At 40.2% G+C, this 20798-nt stretch overlaps 1 protein-coding gene across 3 annotated transcripts in view; it reads left to right on the top strand.

Moving 5' to 3' along the window:
- ABCC4 (ATP binding cassette subfamily C member 4 (PEL blood group)) overlaps positions 1-20798 on the top strand; it is a 157157-nt gene that overhangs the window by 2264 nt on the left and 134095 nt on the right. For all 3 annotated transcript variants that reach the window (XM_065056982.1, XM_065056990.1, XM_065056995.1), the window contains exons 2-4: positions 11875-11985; positions 14427-14547; positions 15199-15423. In XM_065056982.1, coding sequence (XP_064913054.1) covers positions 11875-11985; positions 14427-14547; positions 15199-15423 — 457 coding nt within the window. The remainder of the gene's footprint in view (positions 1-11874; positions 11986-14426; positions 14548-15198; positions 15424-20798) is intronic.

Below are 20798 nucleotides of genomic sequence, written 5' to 3'. Positions count from 1 at the left end.
TCTGCAAGTGTAAGACTCTTCTTAGTGAAAATTTCAGCTGAAGTGATGTCTGAAGTGGCTTACATCGAGTAAGCAAAGGCTGTCACTTTTCTGTAAGTAAATACTGTTTTACATAAAATCAGGGAAACATTAAAACACTCTTCATCAGCCACAAAGCTGACTTTAAGTGTAGCTTTAAGAATTGCTCTTCCTTTTTACAAAGCATACAGCGTCTGACAGGCTGCTTCATTTTACCTGCTGTCTCAGTGGGATGTTCTGAGACATTTTCAGCTGGAGAATGGGATAAACAGTGCTTGAGAAGGGCTGTCCTGGGAGTAGTGGCAGCCACCACCATGCGGTTGCTTGAGTGTGCCTGCTCTGCTCTCCAAAACCCAGGTGTTGGCTGCCTGTGGTCAGTGAGGACAGAAAGTAGGGCATTGCAGTTAGCCGGGTAAGGGTCCTTCTTATTTTTATTTTATTGATGTTTTGCTCCCAAAGTTCAATTTTGCCCTTGTAAGGAAGCACCTCCTGTTTTGTTGCCAGTGGTAGAGAAGAAAAGCTAAAATTATTGTATGAAAGAAACAGGATCAAACCCACAGGGGAAAAATAAAGTCATGTTTTCATTGAATTATAAATCTAAGGTAATGAGCGTGTAGGCTGAAGACACATTCTTCTCCTGTTGTTCAAAGCTTGTCTTCTTGCTTTTAGGTTGCGACTTTGACAAGTATGAGCTTGATGAATGTTAAATGCTCCAGTAGTACATTCATGGGAAAGGGGAGCATCTGGATTGCGTGTGAATATTATTATTTTTGTATTGCATCCCGCGTGTAATGTTAGTCTGGATGTTACAAGAATAAAAAAACCTGTTTATGACAGAAGGATGAAGATCAGGGCAGCTGCAAAATATTTTTATTTTCTGTATCTCTCACAGAATTTTCTATATTAACACAGGATTATCGAAGCCAAAATTGTTTTTCTGGATGTTCCAGGTATTACTGTAGCTAATGACCTTCAGAGTCACAAGTTCCCATGCTCATCAAACTTCTCTTGTCGGTTGTTCAGTTACAGAGTTAGCAGCGCTTGCGTATATTTCTGATTTAATTAATCAGTGTTTGGTTTTGTGTGGTGGCTTTTTTTGGTGTGTGTATTTTGTTTATTTTTTTTTAAATTTAATTTTATTTTTTTATTGCTGGCTCAGTTCGCTTTGAAGGATAGGTAGAAGGATTCGCTTTCTTTTTTATGTCCCTCCAAGAAAGAGAGAATTTGGTCCAGTGTTTTTCATGTTCAAACAGCTATTCTGTTGTAGAAAGCGTTTTGAGTTTTAAAAGTCTTGTACTCCATACTTCATGCAGTTCAGAATAGTACTTTTCAGTGCTTTTTCTGCTGTGTGGACTGATGATTATTAAGTTAATAACTGTACAGAGTAACTGTACTTTTTCTAACTATTAACTCGTATTTGAGCTTGCATTTTCATAATGTAGCAGATGTGGTTTTTATCTGCTTACAGCATTTGTTCTCTTCAAAAAGTTTTAGTGATACAGTAGTTAAGTTTTTATACGCTTTGTTGTTCAGGCATTGAATCCACTTCTGTGGAAAGTTACAAAATATGTGCTATGATTAAATTTTAGAAAAGCTGGATAACTTTTCACGCATTGATAACATGAGAAGGGGGGCAAGTGGGAACACCCTGGAAAGGGCACCTGGTGTTTTTGTTCAGAGAACTAAAAGAAATTATAGCCCTGCTAAATTTTCTATATTTGTAATTTAAAAAATAATAATATTTACATAAATTAATGATAGTAATTATTTAAATGTCACAGATTCACTGGACCTATGACAAGTTCTCAGCTCCTTTGGAGCACTGGACACTCAGCATCCTCAGGCTGGATGCCTTTTTACATCATCACTTGACACGTGGCAATTGCTGTTACAATAACAGCATTAAAACATGAACTGGAACTTGCTCCGAGGCATCCGCACAGTTGTGATTCCAAGGAATAAACAGTTGTTTTATCGTTACCTGTTGGTGTCTGATGGCATTGTTCTTGGCTTACTAAGTGCGTGCTTTAGAATAAAGGACAAAACCACTAAGTCTTCTTTCCTGCTCTGACCTGGGATGTAGTGGGAGAAGAGTAAAAAAATATCTTTACCTGTGGATTTCAGTGTGGACAGAATGGGGTAAGCTCAGGTATCGAGGTTCAAAGGTTTTCAGTGATGCCTGCAGAGTTTGTAGCTGTTTGTGTGACCAAATGCAGTTATGTCACGCACATCTCTTGTAGCGGTGTGAATAATGTGAATTATAACTACGTGCTTTCCGTAACTTCTTCCTCCTCTCTCCACCCCATAGCTTAGAATCGGAAGGGCCACTGACTGATTGAGTTGGACTTCTGAGCAGGCCTAAGCGTCACCCGCATTTTAGCCCTGTGACGTGACTGTCTTCAAAAGCCTATCTTGCCTTGCATTGGAAGAGGTTAGGCAAAGAATCCGTTGCTTTTTTGGAAGTTCCAGCCAGAGCCCAGCAGTGCCACCATTAAAACCGATCGGTGTTCCTTACTGTGTCAGTGAATAGATTTGCCTGCGAGGATTTTAGGTTTACTTCAGGTGACAAATGAAAATATCAAGCAGCATCAGGCTTTGCAGTTTGCCTGGGATCTTGCCTGGTGTCTACTGAATTCCAACTGACGTTGCCTGAAATTAGTGACGGTGGCAACTCTTAATAGATGCCGCTTTATAAAGATCTCTGAGGTAGCTAATTTTTAGTTCATTTGTTGACTTACTGGTGGCTATTTTTAGCAGGACCACTGTGGTGCTATAGGAAGCTCTAAACAAATACATAAGCATTTTCAGTATAGATACACAGAAAACACATTTGTAATAGCCAAAGAATGGAATCAAACTTGCCTTTTTTTATTTCTGATTGAAAAAAAAAACAGATTGCACATACAACTTTTTAAAAAGGTGATGCCTTGTTTGTTCATTTTTCAGATTTTCAGATATTTAATATCCTGTAGTCAAATTCAAGTAATGCAGTCTCTTGAACTACTGCATTCATTTTTAAGTTTTCCTTGCTTTATTGCAAAAGGGCTGTGTTATGCACAAGAAAATATTGTTTGAAAGTCATTGTTTATGAGCTAGTGAAGTTAAAATACATGGTTAAAGAGTGCTAAATATATCGACTACAGCAAGTGTGTATAAACTATCAGAATGTTAGCATTTGCTATCTACAGTAAATATCTGTGCTTAGATATGAAATCAGATAACTGTTAGAGTATAATGAAACACTGAGGCTTTTTGCTTTTGGAATGCCTTAGGTAAAGCATGTTGTATCGTATATGAGAGAAAATGTCCCTGTTATAGTTCCTACAAAACTTCAACATTAGGAGTATGTTTTATTTCTTTTTCCCAAAATCCAGCTTTTTCCCCTTGCTTCAAGAAAATTCTTCAAGGCCTTCAGTAAGTGGAGGAGGGAGATAATGCAATTAGATTTTGGGAGTGGAAGGTTAAAAAGACCAATCATCTATTTAATTTTATCCCTGACACCCAACCACTTGTAATACCAGTGCAAACTCAACTGGTGGTTTTAAGTCTTCCTGTTTCCATTACTTGCCAGAAAGGAGGCTAATACAGAAATTGCTACCATTAGATTTCAGTATTTGCATTTTCTTTTGGAAACTGAAATCAGAGACCATTATGCTGAAGTAAACTTTCTGTGTAACTTTGATTTCAGGGTTTGAGTCCGTTTGTTTGTTTGTTTTGTTTCTTTTTTTTTCTATTAAACATATATGAGATCTATAACACAGTTTTTAGATGCATTTTTGAAGTGATGAAGGAACTGCTCGCTCCAACTAAGTTGTTTTAGTCATTATCTAAGCTGAGATTAGGAATGTGTTTGGATGTCCAATTCTTTTCTATGAAATTACGAACTCTCTTCCCTTTGCTCGATGGAACACCTTAAGCCTTACTTCAATATACAGCTTGTACAAAACTTTATTGTTATAAGGCATAATCTCAGACCTTTGCGTCAAGTCTTTGGTACTTTGGATGTTCTTTTTGGCATGTGGATGCTGGGTTTGGAATCAAGAATGTCACAGGTATACATGATGCTGCTTCTTCGTTCCCTGTTTCCAGGCTCTGCAGAAAATATTAGCCGCAATATGCTTACTTTTTAACCCTTGCCCTATCTGTAATACATCTTGTCAGCTGGAATATCAGGAAGTATGCTACGGTAATCAGGTATTTCATACCTGGCTGGTGCAATGTAGGTGAACGGTATTAAAATAGCATGTAATAAGTGTGATTAAATACCAGCTGAGTTACCATTAACATCAGAAAGTGGATGTTCAGTGACCTGGCTGCTTACAGTGTGCTGTGGAAAAGCAACAGCATGGAAGATGAGATGAAGCTGGGTATCAAAGGTTAATACAGTCTGGTGTTGGAACTGGAAGCCTGAAGGGTGTTTTTGAGTTAGTATGCCTCTGAAGTAATTTCATTGTATTCCTATTTTTTCTTACTGTAGGCAGTGAGAAAATCTACTGTTTAAGCTGCAGTAAGCCGAGGAGGGAAGTTGCAACCAAAACACCAGTTGAAAAGCATCTGAAAAAATACCAGACCCCATTCTCTTTACTTTATTAATTGTAGATGACTGCCTTGGTAAGGGGAAGTGGGAAAAGGCAGCTTACTGAAGGGAGTGGGTGAGAAATGTGAAGTAGAGATAGGATTAAAAAAAATCATATGATGGCTACAGACTATTTTGGTGTAGAACTTCAAGTGATGAAGGTGGGTAATGAACAGAAAAAGGAAGCAGGTAGACACCTGAGGTAAGCCATGGAGGATAAGCAACGTGATTTTCAATCAAAAGGTCCTGCAAGGAAACCCTATTTGTTTTACAAAAAAAAACCCAACCAACCCAGCTCTGAAGTAGGTGGTTCAAGAGAAAGAAATATGTGTTACTTTGAGGCTTAGTAGTTGAAGTAGTGCTTCCAAGCTGCTCAAGGAGATGAAATCCTGGTGTTATGGAAGAATTTGAGTAAACAAAGACTCTCCTGTGCAACTGTTGAAAAATAACTGGACATTGAGTGTGAACAGATGATGCTTGTAATGTAATGTGCAAATAGGCTTAAGAGGAATGAGGAAAACGCAGCTTGTAAACCACCTCCTTAGGGAATTAGTTGATGAGAGTGTATAGGACGTGGCATTGACTGGGTGCTATAAAATTACCCAGAAGTTAAACTTCTGCCTATAATTACAAATAAAGAAAGAGAAAATGATTAATTTTTTTTTTAATTAGAAAAGTAGCCCCTTTAGTCTGATTTTTCTGACTTGGCCAGTGATGAAGTGAGGGCTTTTGTGAAACTGGTGAGAGCAAAATTTTGCACTTGCGCAGAGGAAGGTACTGTAATATCTTAGTGACCGACTATTGTGTAATGGTTGCAGGGCTGTTCAGGGCAATTAAAGCCTGCAGGTGCACCTAAGGCCCCAACAGACACATCCTTTGATCTTGACACGTTTTTAAGTTGTGTCACCCTTGTAATGTAATTGCAAATGCTGCTTGGCTGACATTTTCTGACAAACATTCTCATTTCATGAAGATCTTGCAAAATATACATGGGTTTCTGGAAAGCTCTGCAAGCCTGCTCTGTGGGTGAGAATGGTAGTTTTTGGGTGTTTGAAAGGAGGGCACGATATAAATCCAGAGGCACAGCAGGTCCCATCCTGGGGTTAATGAACCAGTTGAGCTGAACACTGTAGCTTCACCTGGAGCACTGTGTGCAGTTCTGGGCACTACAGGATAAAAAGTATATAAAGCTGCTAGAGAGTGTCCAGAAGAGGGCTATGAAGTTGGTGAAGGATTTGGAGGGAAAGCCGTATGAGGAGTGGTTTAATTAACTTGGTTTGTTCAGCCTAGAGGAGACTGAGGGGAGACCTCATGGTGGCTGCAGCTTCCTCACCAGGAGAGGGGGAGGGACAGCCACTGATCTCTTCTCTCTGGTGACCAGTGACAGGGAATGGCAGGAAGATGTGCCAGGGGAGGTTTAGGTTGGACATGAGGAAAAGGTTCTTCCCCCAGAGGGTGGTGCAGCACTGGAACAGGCTCCCCAGGGAGGTGTCATGGCCCCAAGCCTGACAGTGTTCAAGAAGAGACTGGACAAGCCCTCAGACACATGGTGTGAACTGTGGGGTTGTCCTGTGTGGGGACAGGAGTTGGGCTTGATGACCCTTGTGGGTGCCTTCCGACTCAGGACATTCCATGATTCTATGTTTAGTTTAATCTACCTATCTATAACATATTTCTTACTTGGCTGAACAGAAATTCTTTTGGGATGATAGAAAACCTAATTTAAAAGCTTTCTTGTTTAGGAAATTACGTTTCATGTATGAAACAAGCAGCATGAGTATTCTGACCCTGCCTTTTGGATAGCAGGGCTCGATTCTCTTACATGCCATCTGAGTGAGGAAGTTAAGACCTTGAGGTCTCACTTCTCTTACAAGCATAAGAAAATACTGTGATTCTTCACTTTCTCTGGAGACCTTAGAGGCTTTCCAGATTCCTGGTGGAGCTGCTCTAGTTACAGCTTGTAAAAATTGAACTTTCCTGAACAACCAAGTAAATTGTGGCTGATTGGCTGTGTTGTTACAGGGTGTGTAATGTCATGGCCCGGGAGTAGGGAAATGCGGGAAGTGAATGTTTGTTTTACGGTCTTTGTGTATCTGCTGATTCAGAAATGAATCACTTTCTTTTATATCAGTGCCCAAGGTACTGCTGCAAAGGTAGAAAGGTTTTGAGGTCAGAGCAGTGAGTTACTGTTTTGCAGTTGGCCATCTCTTGGCTTTGCATCAGGTTACAGAGTGATTTGTTTTTTTCATTTATTTTTTAATCTTTATTCCTAGTGACATCAGTGTTCTGGTGGTAACAGGGACTAATTCTGGGCTTCTTTCCAAATTGATGTCTTTGATCAACTAATCGCCTTGATAGAACAGAGGCTTTCCCAGCAGAGCAGAAGGTACTCAGGATTCTTCCAGATATTTGCGTTTTTATGTGTTATTCATGCTAGCAAAAATTTGGGCTAAGCATCGTGTGAACCTTGTGTTTTGAAAAGGGTGGCTGAAATGAGGCGATGTGTAAGAACTAAGTATTCAAAATTCTTAGCAAACAGGATAGTACTGGGGTAAACAGAAGATGGTGAATAAGGGCTCTTATTTTTATTGAAGTTCAACAGTTTCCTCAGAAGAAAATATAGAAATGTGGGACTGAAGTGCAAGCGTTTCTTCCCCACCACGTTGCTTCTCTCTTTCTTCAGGCAATAGATCAGTACCAAGTGCATTTTATGTCCATCCTTGGGACTAGAAGAGTAGTTGCATCACTATTTATATATTCCCTCTGTTTCCCTAGGTCATCTTAACTTCTGTTTATTATTTCAGCTTTTTTATGAAAGAGTAATGCAGCTTGCACAGTTTCTGTGTTCATAACAAGTTGTTCTTTTCTGTGGACCTTTTTTATTAGTCCCCCCCTTGAAGAGATTGGTGTTATCTGATCTCTGTTTGGCCAAAAGACATCATCATTCTGATGAGTAGTCTTCCTTTACAGCTAAGTTGAGGCTTTGGGGATGTTCTTTATTGTAGGCCATTGCCTTATTTGCCAGCTTCCTTTAGCAGTCCTCTTACAGCACTTCCTGATTTAACTGGGCCTTCAGGCAAGAGACGGGCCTGGTTCATTTGCTTCTTAGGAGTGCGTGACCCAAGTAACACCAGCCTGGGTGAAATAGAAGGGCCTCAATTCTGCCCTAAGGGCGGAAAATTCTACAGGCCATAACCTGCACATGGCATCCTGCTGGGAATTTTTACTTTAATGAGTGAACATGAACATCTGCTCATTCTTCTGTCTGAAGGTAGACCTTCCAGTGTGGACAGAACACATCAGTAAGGTGGTAAAACTTCAGCTGTTCTTCTGAGAATTTGCAGTGGACAATTAAAAACTCATTCTTGGGCTAAAAGGTCTTCAAAGACTAAGTGTACTTTTGAATTTGACAAGAAAAATTGTTAGCCTTCTTCTAAAGACGTTCAAGTATAGCCTGCAGTAACACAACATACTGTTAAAAACTTTTGTACCCTTAAGATCTCCGTAGCAGTTGCTCTTGAAGATGAGTATTTTGGGGGAGAATAGTCAGAAAGCTCAACAATGAATGATTTTAAAAATTTTGTTTCTTTTTATGCCTTTTTTTTTTCTTTTCCTAACCCTACAGAAACATGTGGACTTGTGCTGAGTCTTTGCCGTGTTGTCCATTATAATAAATGAGTCACAGAATGAATTACCAAAGTTTTCTGCATACTCTGGGTTGGTTTTCCTTGTGTTCTTTAATGTTAAGATAGAGATTATAGTGCAATATATTACTGTTTTTGAGATTATGGTTTTAACTAATGGGAAAACGTGAGAAGCCCTGAATTTACGCTAGGTCTCACTAGAACTAATAGTGTGAAAACCTTGAGATTTTTGGCAGCTTTTACCCTGCACTGTCTGCTACTCAGTTTGGAAATTCAGTTTCGTAGTACATACAGTACTTGATCGGTTTGGAGCTGGGCAGACACAAGGGATTTCCTACAAACTGTAAGAACTCAGTGGAGGTGAGTGTATCATCAGTAAGTTTTTTTGAGAGTTTAAGGCCAAAGAATAAGCTGGATGATTCTAACAATCCTGTAGACTTCAGACTGTTGTCTACCATCTGCTTACTTTGCAAGTGGACTGCGCTTTGGTCGACACTTTCTGGTGCTGTTGGCTGTAGGGCTGCATCAAACTCACGTGAGGAAAGAGTAGTTGCCCTCAACAGAAGTGGTGTCTTTCCTGTGGCCTGGTTGTGGTTTTTCGCTGTGTTTTGAAAAGTGTAAGTAAAGGAATGATGTTCTACAGAGTAACATTAAGAGTATTGTTTTATTTTTTTAAGTGTATTTTTAAGTATATTTTTTAAGTGTCTTTTATTTTCCTTTGTGCATCCTGCTACTTGCCAGTAATGGACAGCAGTATGTAGCACTGGTGAGGCAACACCTGGAGTACTGTGTCCAGTTCTGGGCTGCCCAGTGACATGGTCATACTAGAGAGAGTCCAGTGAAGGGCCACAAAGATGGTGAAGGGATTGGAGCATCCTCCTAAGAGGAAAGGTTGAGATAGCTCAGACTGTTCAGCCTGGAGCGGAGAAGGCTCAGGGGGATCTCATCAATGTATATAAGTACCTGAAGGGAGGGTGCAAAGAGGAGGGACCCAGGCTCTGCTCAGTGCCCAGGGACGGGACCAGAGGCAATGGACACAAACTGAAACACAGGAGGTTCCCTTGGAACGTCAGGCAACACTTTTTCACCGTGAGGGTGACCAAGCACTGGCACAGGTTGCCCGGGGAGCTTGTGGAGGCTCCATCCTTGGAGATACTAAAAATCTGTCTGGACATAGTCCTGGGCAACCAGCTCTGGGTGGCCCTGCTTGAGTAGGAGGATTGGACCGGATGACCTCCAGAGGTCCCTTCCAACCAATCTCAGCCATTATGTGATTCTATAATAAATATCCTATTTATGCTCTTTGTTAAATGTGAGAATGATTTTTATTTTCACCACCTTGGCAGCAGTAGCTAGTGGAATCTCATAACCATTTCCATAGATGTGAGAAGGATTTATCCCTGTGTTTTCATGAAAAGGTTGTTCCATCCTGATTCTTGTTCTAAAGGAGCTGGGGAAGACTACTTGTTTTCCGTCCTTCTCTGTCAGAAAGGAGACTTGTGACTTGTTTATGGAGTACATTGTAGGCTAACACTGATGTTGCAAGAGGAGGAACACTTGATGTCAGCCACATGAGTCAACTGAAGTCTGCAGATCTTTCCCATTACTGTCTGTCCTGGAGCAAATAGAGCCTCTTGTCCAGCGGGCAGAAATGGCCTTGAGGTAATTTGCCTCATGTCTGCTTTTTACCTGTGACTGGCAGCAAGAACTGAGGCTGAAGAAGAAACAAGAAAGAGCAGGTTCATTGTGCCAAACAAGGCAGAAGCTTTTCTGCTGGTTGGAGCAGTTGATCTTTGAGATGTTTGGTCAGGAGCTGGAGCTCCTGAAGTTGTGGCAGTGATTTGGGCCCTGATGCTATTTGGCTGCACAGTGCAAGGAACAGACTGGTCTGACAAGTACTTTCTAATTGTGTCTTTAACATACACAGAGGACTTAACAGTTTACGTATCTCACAGATGTACAGTAATTGCTCCAAGAGTTTAAAGAGGCCTGTTAGGCATCTAAGATGCTACTACTCTAAGGATAGAGACCTGATCTCTGAATGAGTCACACAAACACTGCTGACATGCTAAGTAGAGAAGAAAAACCACTATTAATCCCATTTGTTGCATGCATTTGTGCCATTGAGCTTGTGGAAAAAGGTTTTTGCAACTGTTCTATCTTTGAAGAAACTCTCTAAGCCACCTCTTCTAGCATTCAGCCTGCTGCTCTACTCTCTAATCAACAAACTTCCCATAAGCCAGCATATACAAAATTAAATTGGAACATGCCTGAGCAAAAAATACAAAGGTAATCAATGAGTATTCATAACCACCATTGTGGTTGTGAATAACTAAATGCCCTCACTGTAAACCATCCCAGTTATGAATTACCACATGTTGGCCTCCCAGAAAATAATATACCTCACTTAATATGCCAGGTGCTCTTTAAAAACTGTATTGGTGAAGCCAGGGAATAATTGAACATCAGAAACTAAACAGCAGTTATGAACTGTCACAGGTAATTGACATCAAACAGCTTGCCATGACTGTGAGTATTTTTTCCAAAACAGATCCATCCCAGACCTCTTGGTTCTGATCTTGTTTGTCAACTGAGAAAGTTCTTGTAGGAAACAATCCTGAGAGCCAACATCTGCACGTCTCCTGGCAACCAAGCATCATGGATTTAGTAGTGACAAACTAAGTGGCTGACTGCAATTTCCCTACCTGTCCCATTCCCACTAAGATGTGCCTGTTTTATCTCCCTCTCATGAACAACTTGTCACCTTTGTGCTTTCTGCCATATACCCCTCTGCTCTCTGGAGCACAGCTGGAACTGTTTGGACCTCTTTGACCTGTGTTTCAGGCTTGAAGAAGAATCTAGGAGTATAAAAGCCAGTCTTACTGACGGTACTATTTGATCTAACAAAATACTGCCTTTTCCAACAAGCCCACAGTAGTTCTATTACAATTTGTATTCAAAGTGATCTCATGAAATACTGAGCTTTTAAAAATCTGTCCAGTAAGGAAACTGAGCTGTTGGGCTATATTTTCCTTTTTTTGAACCTATGCACTGTGACAGTGTACTTTTTGTTTATATTTCCAAACGTGGCTAAGATCAGTTCTAGAGATAATCCATTATTTACTCATTTTTATAATTGAATGGTTGTCCTTACTGGCCATTAGTATCTGTCAATATGGCAGTTGAACAGCAGTTATTTTTTACCTCATGTAAATGGATAGCCGTGCTAGTTACAAAAAAAATATTTTAATATGTATTACAGTTTTATTTACTATCAACATTTCAGTAGTTGGATTGAGTTCTGTTTTTTCCTAAATACTTAAACAAATGCTAATTTTCCTTAAAAATAAGGAATCACTACAAGAAAACAGTTGCCTTAAGGCCAAGAAGAGTTGTGCTGACTGGATGTCTGAGAGTAAAGTGCTGTGGGGCATAAACAGCTTTAGGAAACGGGAAGTGCTGTCCTATTTGTAAAATGGGACTTAGTTAATTCTTAGGTAAGAGAAAAGTGCAATAAAATGTGTGGCTGTTGAGTGATGGGCAGAAAAGGAGGGAAGAAAGGGATAAAAGAACTAATATGTAAAGAAATTACTCAGGGTCTGCTGATCATTTTATTAATAATTTGTATTTAAATAGGTGGTTGAATCCCTTATTTATTATTGGCCATAAACGGAAACTTGAAGAAGATGATATGTATCAAGTGCTGCCAGAAGATTCCTCAGAGAAGCTTGGAGAGGAATTGCAGTGGTAAGGAGAAAAATCCTTGTTTTCTTTCATTGCTTATTTCTGCTGGTGAAGGTGAGAGTTTTACTCCTATTCTAAAATTAAAAGAGGTTGTATAGTATAACAAGATCTACTAAAATGCTGAAGAGCTAAGAATAACGTTTAGAAGTTGTTCACCATTTTAATTTTTTTCAAGTTACACATAATGAAAGTGTATTGGAATATTTTCATTGCATCATTTATAATTAATATGACATTTTGCAGGATGGAAAAGAAGACTTCATAAACTGTTGCTGCAGTAATCCTTAATAAATTGAGTCTTCTGGTCTGTGGCAGAATAGCTATGGAAACTTTTCCAATTTAGCTGTATAAAAGTGGGGAAAAAGTTTTAGTGTGTTTTTTTGAGCATAAGCTGAATAAACGGAATTAAGTTACAGCTGTGTATTCTTTATATATGTGTGTATATAAATATATGAATATTGAAAAAATGCCACTTTTTGGTAGAGTGGATAAAATGCATTAGACTTCTAAAAGCTTGCTTCTGGAAGGCGTTTTTGTTTTGTTATAAATACTCTTTCATGGACTGTGTACCAATCCATGTTGTCATGGCCCTAGGAGGATCTATCTCTTTTAATAGTGAAATATCTTCCAAGAACAACATTTTATGTAAATTGTCTTGACCCTTGCAATAGAGAAGGTGTTTCTTTTCAAATATTTTTTTTGTTAAATACAATTGCAGGAAGAGGTGTCTCCTCATGAAAGGTGGCCTCTGTATTAAGAAAGTGTGGCTGTGCTATTTCTCTCCTTTACGCTGAAGCTGGAGCAAATCGACTTTCCTAATAGTTTGTTTGGGATGAGAGACTCCTCGACAAGTAAAAGGAATCCAGAAGTGAAAGGTTGTGACAAAGTCTTACATCATCCTGCTCTGGCTGAGTTAACTGAAGAAAACGGGACCGCGATAAGCTCATAGGGGTGCAGCTTTTAGCATCTTTGTAGCTGAAGAGCTTTGCCAAATTCCACAGATGTGTCTTGAAGCAGTTCAGGGAGTTCGCAGGGGAGGAAGATGGACGCTTTCCAATGATGCTTACAGTAAAAGCACACACTTTCCATGCGTCAGGAAATGGTGGAAAATACAGCATGCAGAAAAAAAAAAAAGTAATTCTTAAGTGTACCAAGAGGCAGAGTATGTAATCCATAATTAGCCACCTAAGGAAGTGATTTTTTCTCTCAGGCCAACAAAGCTCGCAGAATCTACAGAGTTTCATTTCTTATTCTGAAGCTTTTAGACAATAAGTTTATAGTCCTTGTAACAAAAAAAAGAAGGTTACAATAATAATAATAATAATAATAAATGGTTTTCTTAACCATACTGTATGCATCAAACTTGTGTGCCTTGTTGCAAAATAATTTGGTTTTCATGCCTTAGGCTTATTTCCACCCTCGAACTAGCAAGGTTAGAGGGCTTGGCAGAAAATATTTAGCCCCCAGGAGCAAAGGGAATATCCTCTCTGACAACAGCGTGTTTTAAGAAGTCTGCTTAAGTTCTGATGCTTTCTCATTCACATGTAACGGAACAAAATCATGCTTGTTATTACTGTCTTTGATTTTAATATGAACAGATTGTGTCCTACTCGTGGGCAGGCAGGCGGTAACATTGAGGTTTTTGCCACTCTGGTGCTGTAATCCTTAACTTCAACGAGACGTGACGAAGCTGCCACGGGCAGTTCCCTCTGCTCCTGTGCCGTATCTGCTCGTCCTCATCGAAGCACATGGTGGGAAAAACGAAAGGGCCAGACATGAGAAAGGGTTGTGCATCACAACCTTCTTGGGGATGTGCAGAGTTTATAGGAGGATAAAGACACTTGGTGCTGCCTCAGTTCAGTCCATGGTCAGGAGATCATATAATAGGCTCTTAACTGAGTGGCTGTCTGAACTGAGAAGAGAATCACAGAATCACAGAATCGACTGGGTTGGAAAAGACCTCAGAGATCATCGAGTCCAACCCTTGGTCCAACTCCAGTCCGTTTACTAGATCATGGCACTAAGTGCCATGTCCAATCTCAGTTTAAAAACCTCCAGGGACGGCGAGTCCACCACCTCCCTGGGCAGGCCATTCCAATGCCTGATCACTCTCTCTGTAAAGAATTTCTTTCTAATATCCAGCCTAAAGAAAAGAAAAAAGGGAAAGAGGAGTTCCTCACCTGCAGATGGTCAAAGGCAATAGCAGTCAACAATGGTGAATTGTTTGTGATTATACAGGAGCAAATAAGCCTGTAATACTAAGTACAACATGTTTAGATCAACAAGAAAGCACGGCTATCTGTTAACGTCTTTTGTATTTTTTTTGTTTTGTTGTAGAAAAGTGATCATGGCAATCTGGCTGTAAGTCTGACAGTATTTTATTTGAGGTAATTGCCTTACGATTTTACTGCTGTCCTCCAGCATGTTTGCGTTTTGTTTGTCAGGTACTGGGATAAAGAGGTGCAAAAAGCAAAAAAGAGAGGAAAAACGCCACATTTAACAAAAGCCATTATTCTTTGTTACTGGAAATCCTATTTAGTTTTTGGAATTTTCACAATGATTGAGGTAAGTGGTGTAAAATGTCATACAATACACTTCTTAGCTAACAGAAATGTGAAACTTGGCCTCTTAGATTGCATGATACATACTGGTAACTTCATGCTGAGCTGTTCAGAGCATCTCTAATGTTCATGTAGCCTCTTAGGAAAGTAAAAGAGAGCTATATCCCCATAGAGACTCAAAAATAGAGTCGTAGCTGCAGGATTATGTATGTGGAACAGGGAACTGATATCAGTGCAATATTTTTGAGACATTACAAGCCATTGACTTGCTTTGTAAGGTTTAGGTGTATTTTATCTATCTGAGTGGGGTGCCCCGTAGAAAAGTTTTTTCTATATGTAAATGGCTGTACAGGGCACGCTGTCATCTCTAAAAATGAAAGTGTAATACATATTCATACCATTTTTATAATGTAGAAGTTTTTAGTAATAATTGGGAGAGTTCATTTTAAAGATTCAGCTAAATTTTAGTGTGGAACGTTTTTCTTTTCGTTTATGTGTTGATAAAAATTGGCTTGATGTTTTAGAGCACAGTAAAGACAAAATAATATGGGAAGTGATTTACAGCAGCACTTGCTCTCGTTTGCCCGGTTACAAACTTGGGTAGCGTGGTATGATATGAAATTATTAATACTTTTTTCCTTTCTTTTTCATTCAGGAAAGCCTCAAAATAATTCAGCCCATATTTTTGGGAAAAATTGTTAATTATTTTGAAAACTATGATTCCTCAGATGAGGTAGCTTTGAAGTTTGCATATTGCTACGCAGCTGCACTGTCTGTGTGCACGCTTATTTTGGCTATAATGCACCACTTATACTTCTATCATGTACAGCGGGCTGGCATGAAGCTGAGGGTGGCTATGTGCCATATGATTTATCGGAAGGTAAGCAAAACTGTTTACAGGTACATTTCGAATTTGACAGCTATTTCATTAGAGGAGTTTAAAAATGCATTTATTTGTTATGTTAATGCATGCGATTCCATTGACGTTATTCATAGAAATGTAATGCAAGCTAATATGTATCAGACCTTAAATGTATGTATGTGGTTTTGCTTTCTCTTTGGCAATATGTTGTCCGAATGACAGCTTCAGTTCTCCTAGTGAAGGTGATGGATTAAATAGCCCTAAAGCCCAGGAGGAGCTGCTGATTTTCACCTGCTCGTGCTGTGGAAAGATTGTGCTGTGCAGTGGTGAGAGGCTGTCAGCGTGCAGCAGGAGAGGGGCAGAGCTCCCAGGGGATGCTGGCCCTTGATTTAAAAGGAGATGTGGCATCTGAATCATGTCCCTAAGTGCTTTGTCTCCTTTTAAATACTCAGTCCTGCAGTTTCATCCCTGGGGAGGATGTTACGCTTGGCTGTTGCCATCTGCTTCAGCACTCTCAGTTGCCTGGGAATTGCTTCACTGTTCAGTTTCACCCCCTGCCCCTCTCCCCCATTCCTTTTTGTGGTTAATGGTGGGATATATTTATATTTTCTTCCAACAATGCTGTGGAGCTAGTGAGTCGCCTCCTTTGCAGGACAGAGAAGGTGTCCCTTGGGTAAGTTTAGGGAGAGGCAGCAGAATTGCAGTTCTGCTGCTGCCACCTCCAGGCTGTTGGGGATGCTTGGCCTCTTAACAGGCAGGTCCCTTCAGTATCCCCCCTGACTGGGAGGGAAGAGAGAGAGGAGTGGGAAGAGGAGAGGCGGTTCAGAATTGAGCTCAATCCTAAAGGTGGGGTAAAGCCATTTCTTTAGCATCAATTACTGGTTTTACTGTGGGAGCACTGGAGTCCTTCACTGAAGCCACTGAAGAGTGAAAAGGGAATGTACGTTCAGTAAGCTGTGGTTTCTTTGCTGGCTGTGTGTCATGATCAAGAGACAGCTGTCCTTGAATACAGACGGAGCGGAAGCCACTGTCAGATGGAAAGTGGAACGAGAGAAGTTATGGACATTATCTGCAGGAAGGAGTTGAGCAACAGCCAGGATGAAATGCTGGCTTCCCCTGCTCTGGGGAGCAAGCAAACCAACTGCGAATGTTTGTTTCCCTCTTCTGAAGCTGTTGACAATACCCAATGCATTTGGGCCCATCTCTGTCCCCATCTTTCTGGTTTTAGTGCTGCTGGAGTAGTGACCTGCCAGTTCTTACCACAGCAAGCAAGTTTAATTGAAGGATCAGGACTGTAAAGTTTATTTAGAATGTCAAGAAATCCATGTCATTTTAACCATTAAACATAGGTACCATCTGCTTAAGGCAAACACTTGTGCTGCTGTTATATGTCGTGAAAAGGTTTTGAGCAAAGCAGTAAAGTGAGGAGAGTAAGTATGTCCCTATTGTAGTGGTGATTGCTTTTCATGCACATATTCATTCTCCTGCCTCTTCTGGTACCTTGGAAATTATCCGCTGGGAACTCGGCTCTAACATGGCACACCGCTCTCTTGTACATAAACATCTCTCTAAGGTATTAATTTACTGAACTGATTATCATAACACAGTTTGAAATTCGTGAAATATGTATATAGCGGTGTTGTTTGTTGCCGTGTTGATATTAGCTTAGAAGCTTGGGAAAGAAGTGTTCATAATGTGCACCTTTAGTTCTAGAGATGAGATTAAATGGAGAAGTAATCTCCCCTCATCTCATAAATGTTTACTCCTGAGGGTGAAGGCTGAGGTCACAGCAGAACATTGATAAACCTTTCTAATAATTTGTCTTCATTATCTGAGGCTTATACATAGGTCATACTTTCTGTTAATCCTGATACAGGCTTTTGAAAGGAATTGGATGCTAATTTACCAGCACTTTTGCAGTGTTCATTAATTGCTGTAGTAAATAAAAACTTGGATTTGCAAGGATGAATGAGTTGGATGAGAGAGCATCCTTAATAGAGAACTTCAAATGCTTATAATTCTTAAGTATTAGACCCTTTTTAATCTCCTGGAAAATTAAAATCTCATTTGCAAAAACCCTGTATTCAAATTCAGAGATGTTTTGTGATCAGTAAGAAGTATTCCTGCTGCATGCAGGAAACTTGTATGAGACAGAGTGGAATCTGTCTCACGACTTGCAATCTCATGTTCTAAAATGAAAGGCTACTTATGTGAGGCTGACTTTTTTTTGTAGAAGACTTAACTTTTACAAGGTCTTTGAGGTTCAGAATAAACACTAAAGCAGTTTAAGCTGTGGAGTAGTTGGTTGGGAGAGGAAGCAGCCAAACAGGTGTCAGGAGTTATTTGACTGAACAGTTACATTATTCCTTTCTGAGGTCAGTTCTCTCTTTTTAATGTACTGTTAAATTAACTTTTTGGAACAGGGAGAGATTAAAACATTATGATGGGAGTACAGAAGGTTAAATGGAATGGTTGAAGAATTGAAAATGGACCTGTGCAATTACATATGGGGGAAGAAAAATTGTTTTACCGAAGACATCAGGCATACAAACTGCTGTCATTAGTTCATACAATTAAAACCTGTTTTCCTTGAGAAAGGGTGCTTGCTGGGAAATACACCTGTATGGAAAATTTATAGACAGAAAATCAAGCAGATTTTTGTGCTGAAAACAGATAATTGGCAAACGTAAAATAAAATGTAAATTTAAACTACAGTTGCTTTTTAAAAAGGCATATGGCTCCAGATAATCTTCAGTAGTATTTCTTATCTTCGGCGTGCATTTATCAACGTTCTGGTCAAAGCATTATTTAAAGCGACAGTGTACTGGCTTTGGCTGGGATAGAGTTAATATTCTTCATAGCAGCTTGTGTGGTGCTGTGTTTCAGATGTAGTAGAAAGTGCCAAAATGGGACTTTTTGGTGGAAATGGGTTATATAAGTAAAGCTGCTTCTTTGTATCCAATATTTCCATTTTATTCTGTACACTTTGCAGTCTAGACAGGTCCATTCAGCCAGGAAAATGTAAGGCTTATTTAACTTAAAAAAATAAAATTCAAAAAGAGTGCTACTTCAAAAGTAGTTTTGAAAGAGGAAGGGAAGACTAAAATTGGGTTGCCGCTGATGATCGGAGCAACTGTCTCTTCCCTGAGAAGGCAAATCAGTCATCATTGAGCACCCTCCTTGTGGCTCAGAGGCTTGCATCGTTCCTTCTGAGACTGTCTTGGTCAAAATTAGCTGGTCTGGTACATTTTGAAACTGTTTTTGCTACTTGTATCTGAAATAGGTAGGAACAACCCAGAAAGGTGACTCAGGTGGTGGGTCTGAGACAGACCCGGCCGTGAGCCACTAGGAAGACACCAGTGCAGTGTTCTCTGGCTTAGGTGGACCTCAAATAGCAGATTATGTCTGTATCATGAAGGAGTAAGTAGCAGTAGGTGCTGTAAACACACCTGGGCGGGCAACTTCTTGAGGGAACTGGGGCTGTTTAGCCTGGAGAAAAGGAGGCTGAGGGGAGACCTTAACACTGTCTGCAACTACCTGAAAGGAGGTTGTAGCATGGAGGGGGTTGGTCTCTTCTCCCAAGTAGCAAGTGATGGAATGAGAGGAAATGGCCTCAAGTTGCACCAGGGGAGGTTTAGATTGGGTATTAGGAAAAAATTCTTCACATACAGGGTTGTCAGGCATGGGAACAGGCTGCCCAGGGAAGTGCTGGAGTCACCATCCCTGGAGGTGTTTAAAAGACATGTAGGTGAGGTTCTTAGGGACATGGTTTAGTGCTAGAGTTACATTATGGTTGGGCTTGATGATCCTGAGGGTCTCTTCCAACCAAAATGATTCCATGATTCTTCAAACATGTGTCACATGAACTCCTGCTATTATGGTCTATGGATATCCATAACAGCTTTTCGAGGAGCTTATCAAACTTGGTATGTGGCATGGAGTAGACATGATAGAAATGTGGAGGTGCTGTGGCTGCGTTTCCTGCAGGCAGCTGTGTGTGGAATTTCAGATGTATGAGGGACAAATTGTTTAAGACAGGGAATGAAGCAATGATTTTCTCAAATAATTAAATCTTATCTCTCATATACCCAGTATCCTAGATTTATTATTGGAATATCACAGGAATTTCTTAGTGGACTTTTCAGTGTTTCTGCCTGCTGGTTTCAGTGAAGTTAGGGTTGGGATTCTCTCTGTGATTAACGCCTTTGTAACCCAACAGTGAGGTACAAGAAATGTAAGGCTCTTTGTCTGAAATGATGCTTTGAATAGTACTTTGATATCTAATGTTCTTGCACCTGACTTAGAGTACTGGAACAATATTTTTGAAACAATATGTGCTTTTCAGATGAGATTATTCATCAAAAAAGAATCCTAAATAACTGGAGAAGGATACGTTGATGTGCACTTCCTGAAAATGCTAAGATTTTGAGGAGTGAACTATTCCTGGTACAGGAAAACTTGTAACATGCTTTGTATATTTTTTTACTTGTGCTGCAAAACTGTCTTTTCTTTTTAGCAGAAGGAAGCGGGGTCTATTATCTGCATGTTTGAGCTGTTTCAGTTTGGATCTTTCAAGTTGTCAAGGTTTAATTGCAAGGTGACAGTAACTGTGGCAGGTGCTCTCTGTTAATACCCCTTCTACCCTCTCCTTAGGTAGGAAAGAGTGATAAGAAGGATAAGGAAGAGAGGCTTTGCGAATTGGAAAAGGTTCTAAAGGCTTTACTAATGCTACTAATAAATAGAAAAAATATACAAAACCCACCAAGTCTCGAAATTCCCAGGTGGCAGCGTTTTGCCCCTTCCATAGGGAGTTGGTGTCCCTCCAGCGGTGATGGAGCTGACGTGGAAACTGGGATCTGGAAACTGGATTCAGGGATGCAGGGTCTCGCACCTTGGATCACAGGCAGACAGGCAGGGTCCTCTTCAGATGCCGGCCATGGTCGAAGAGAGTGAGACCTTCGTGATCTCCCTCTTTTATAGGGTGTGTGACGCATATGGGATGGAATACTCAGTCAGTTTTAGTCACCTGTTCTGTTTGCCCCTCCTTGCAGACACGCCCCTCTCGCGACTGAACGTGCGAAGTTTTATCAGAATTCTTGGCTGTCATAGCAGTAAAGCTAAACATGAGCTTCTTCAGCTTTCTGTTGATCGCTCTTATCAGTCTGGAGTGCAGTGTCCGAAAAACATGCGGGTACTTAGAAGGTACTTAGAAGAACTTGGCTGAAAGGAAAGTTACTGCAAGAGAACTGGTCTTGGTTTTAGCAAAACCAGGACACCAGTAATGTTCAGATTGCATATTTCCATATGTGATTTTTTGGGGAGGGGGGTTATTTTATAATCACATCCTATTCTTTACTGATTAACTTATTAAGCTATACAGATATTTTATATCT

This window comes from Columba livia, chromosome 1, assembly GCF_036013475.1.
Source record: "Columba livia isolate bColLiv1 breed racing homer chromosome 1, bColLiv1.pat.W.v2, whole genome shotgun sequence".
NCBI classification, from domain to species: domain Eukaryota; kingdom Metazoa; phylum Chordata; class Aves; order Columbiformes; family Columbidae; genus Columba; species Columba livia.
Note: the sequence above shows the minus strand (reverse complement) of the source record. Positions and strands in the feature narration are given on the sequence as shown.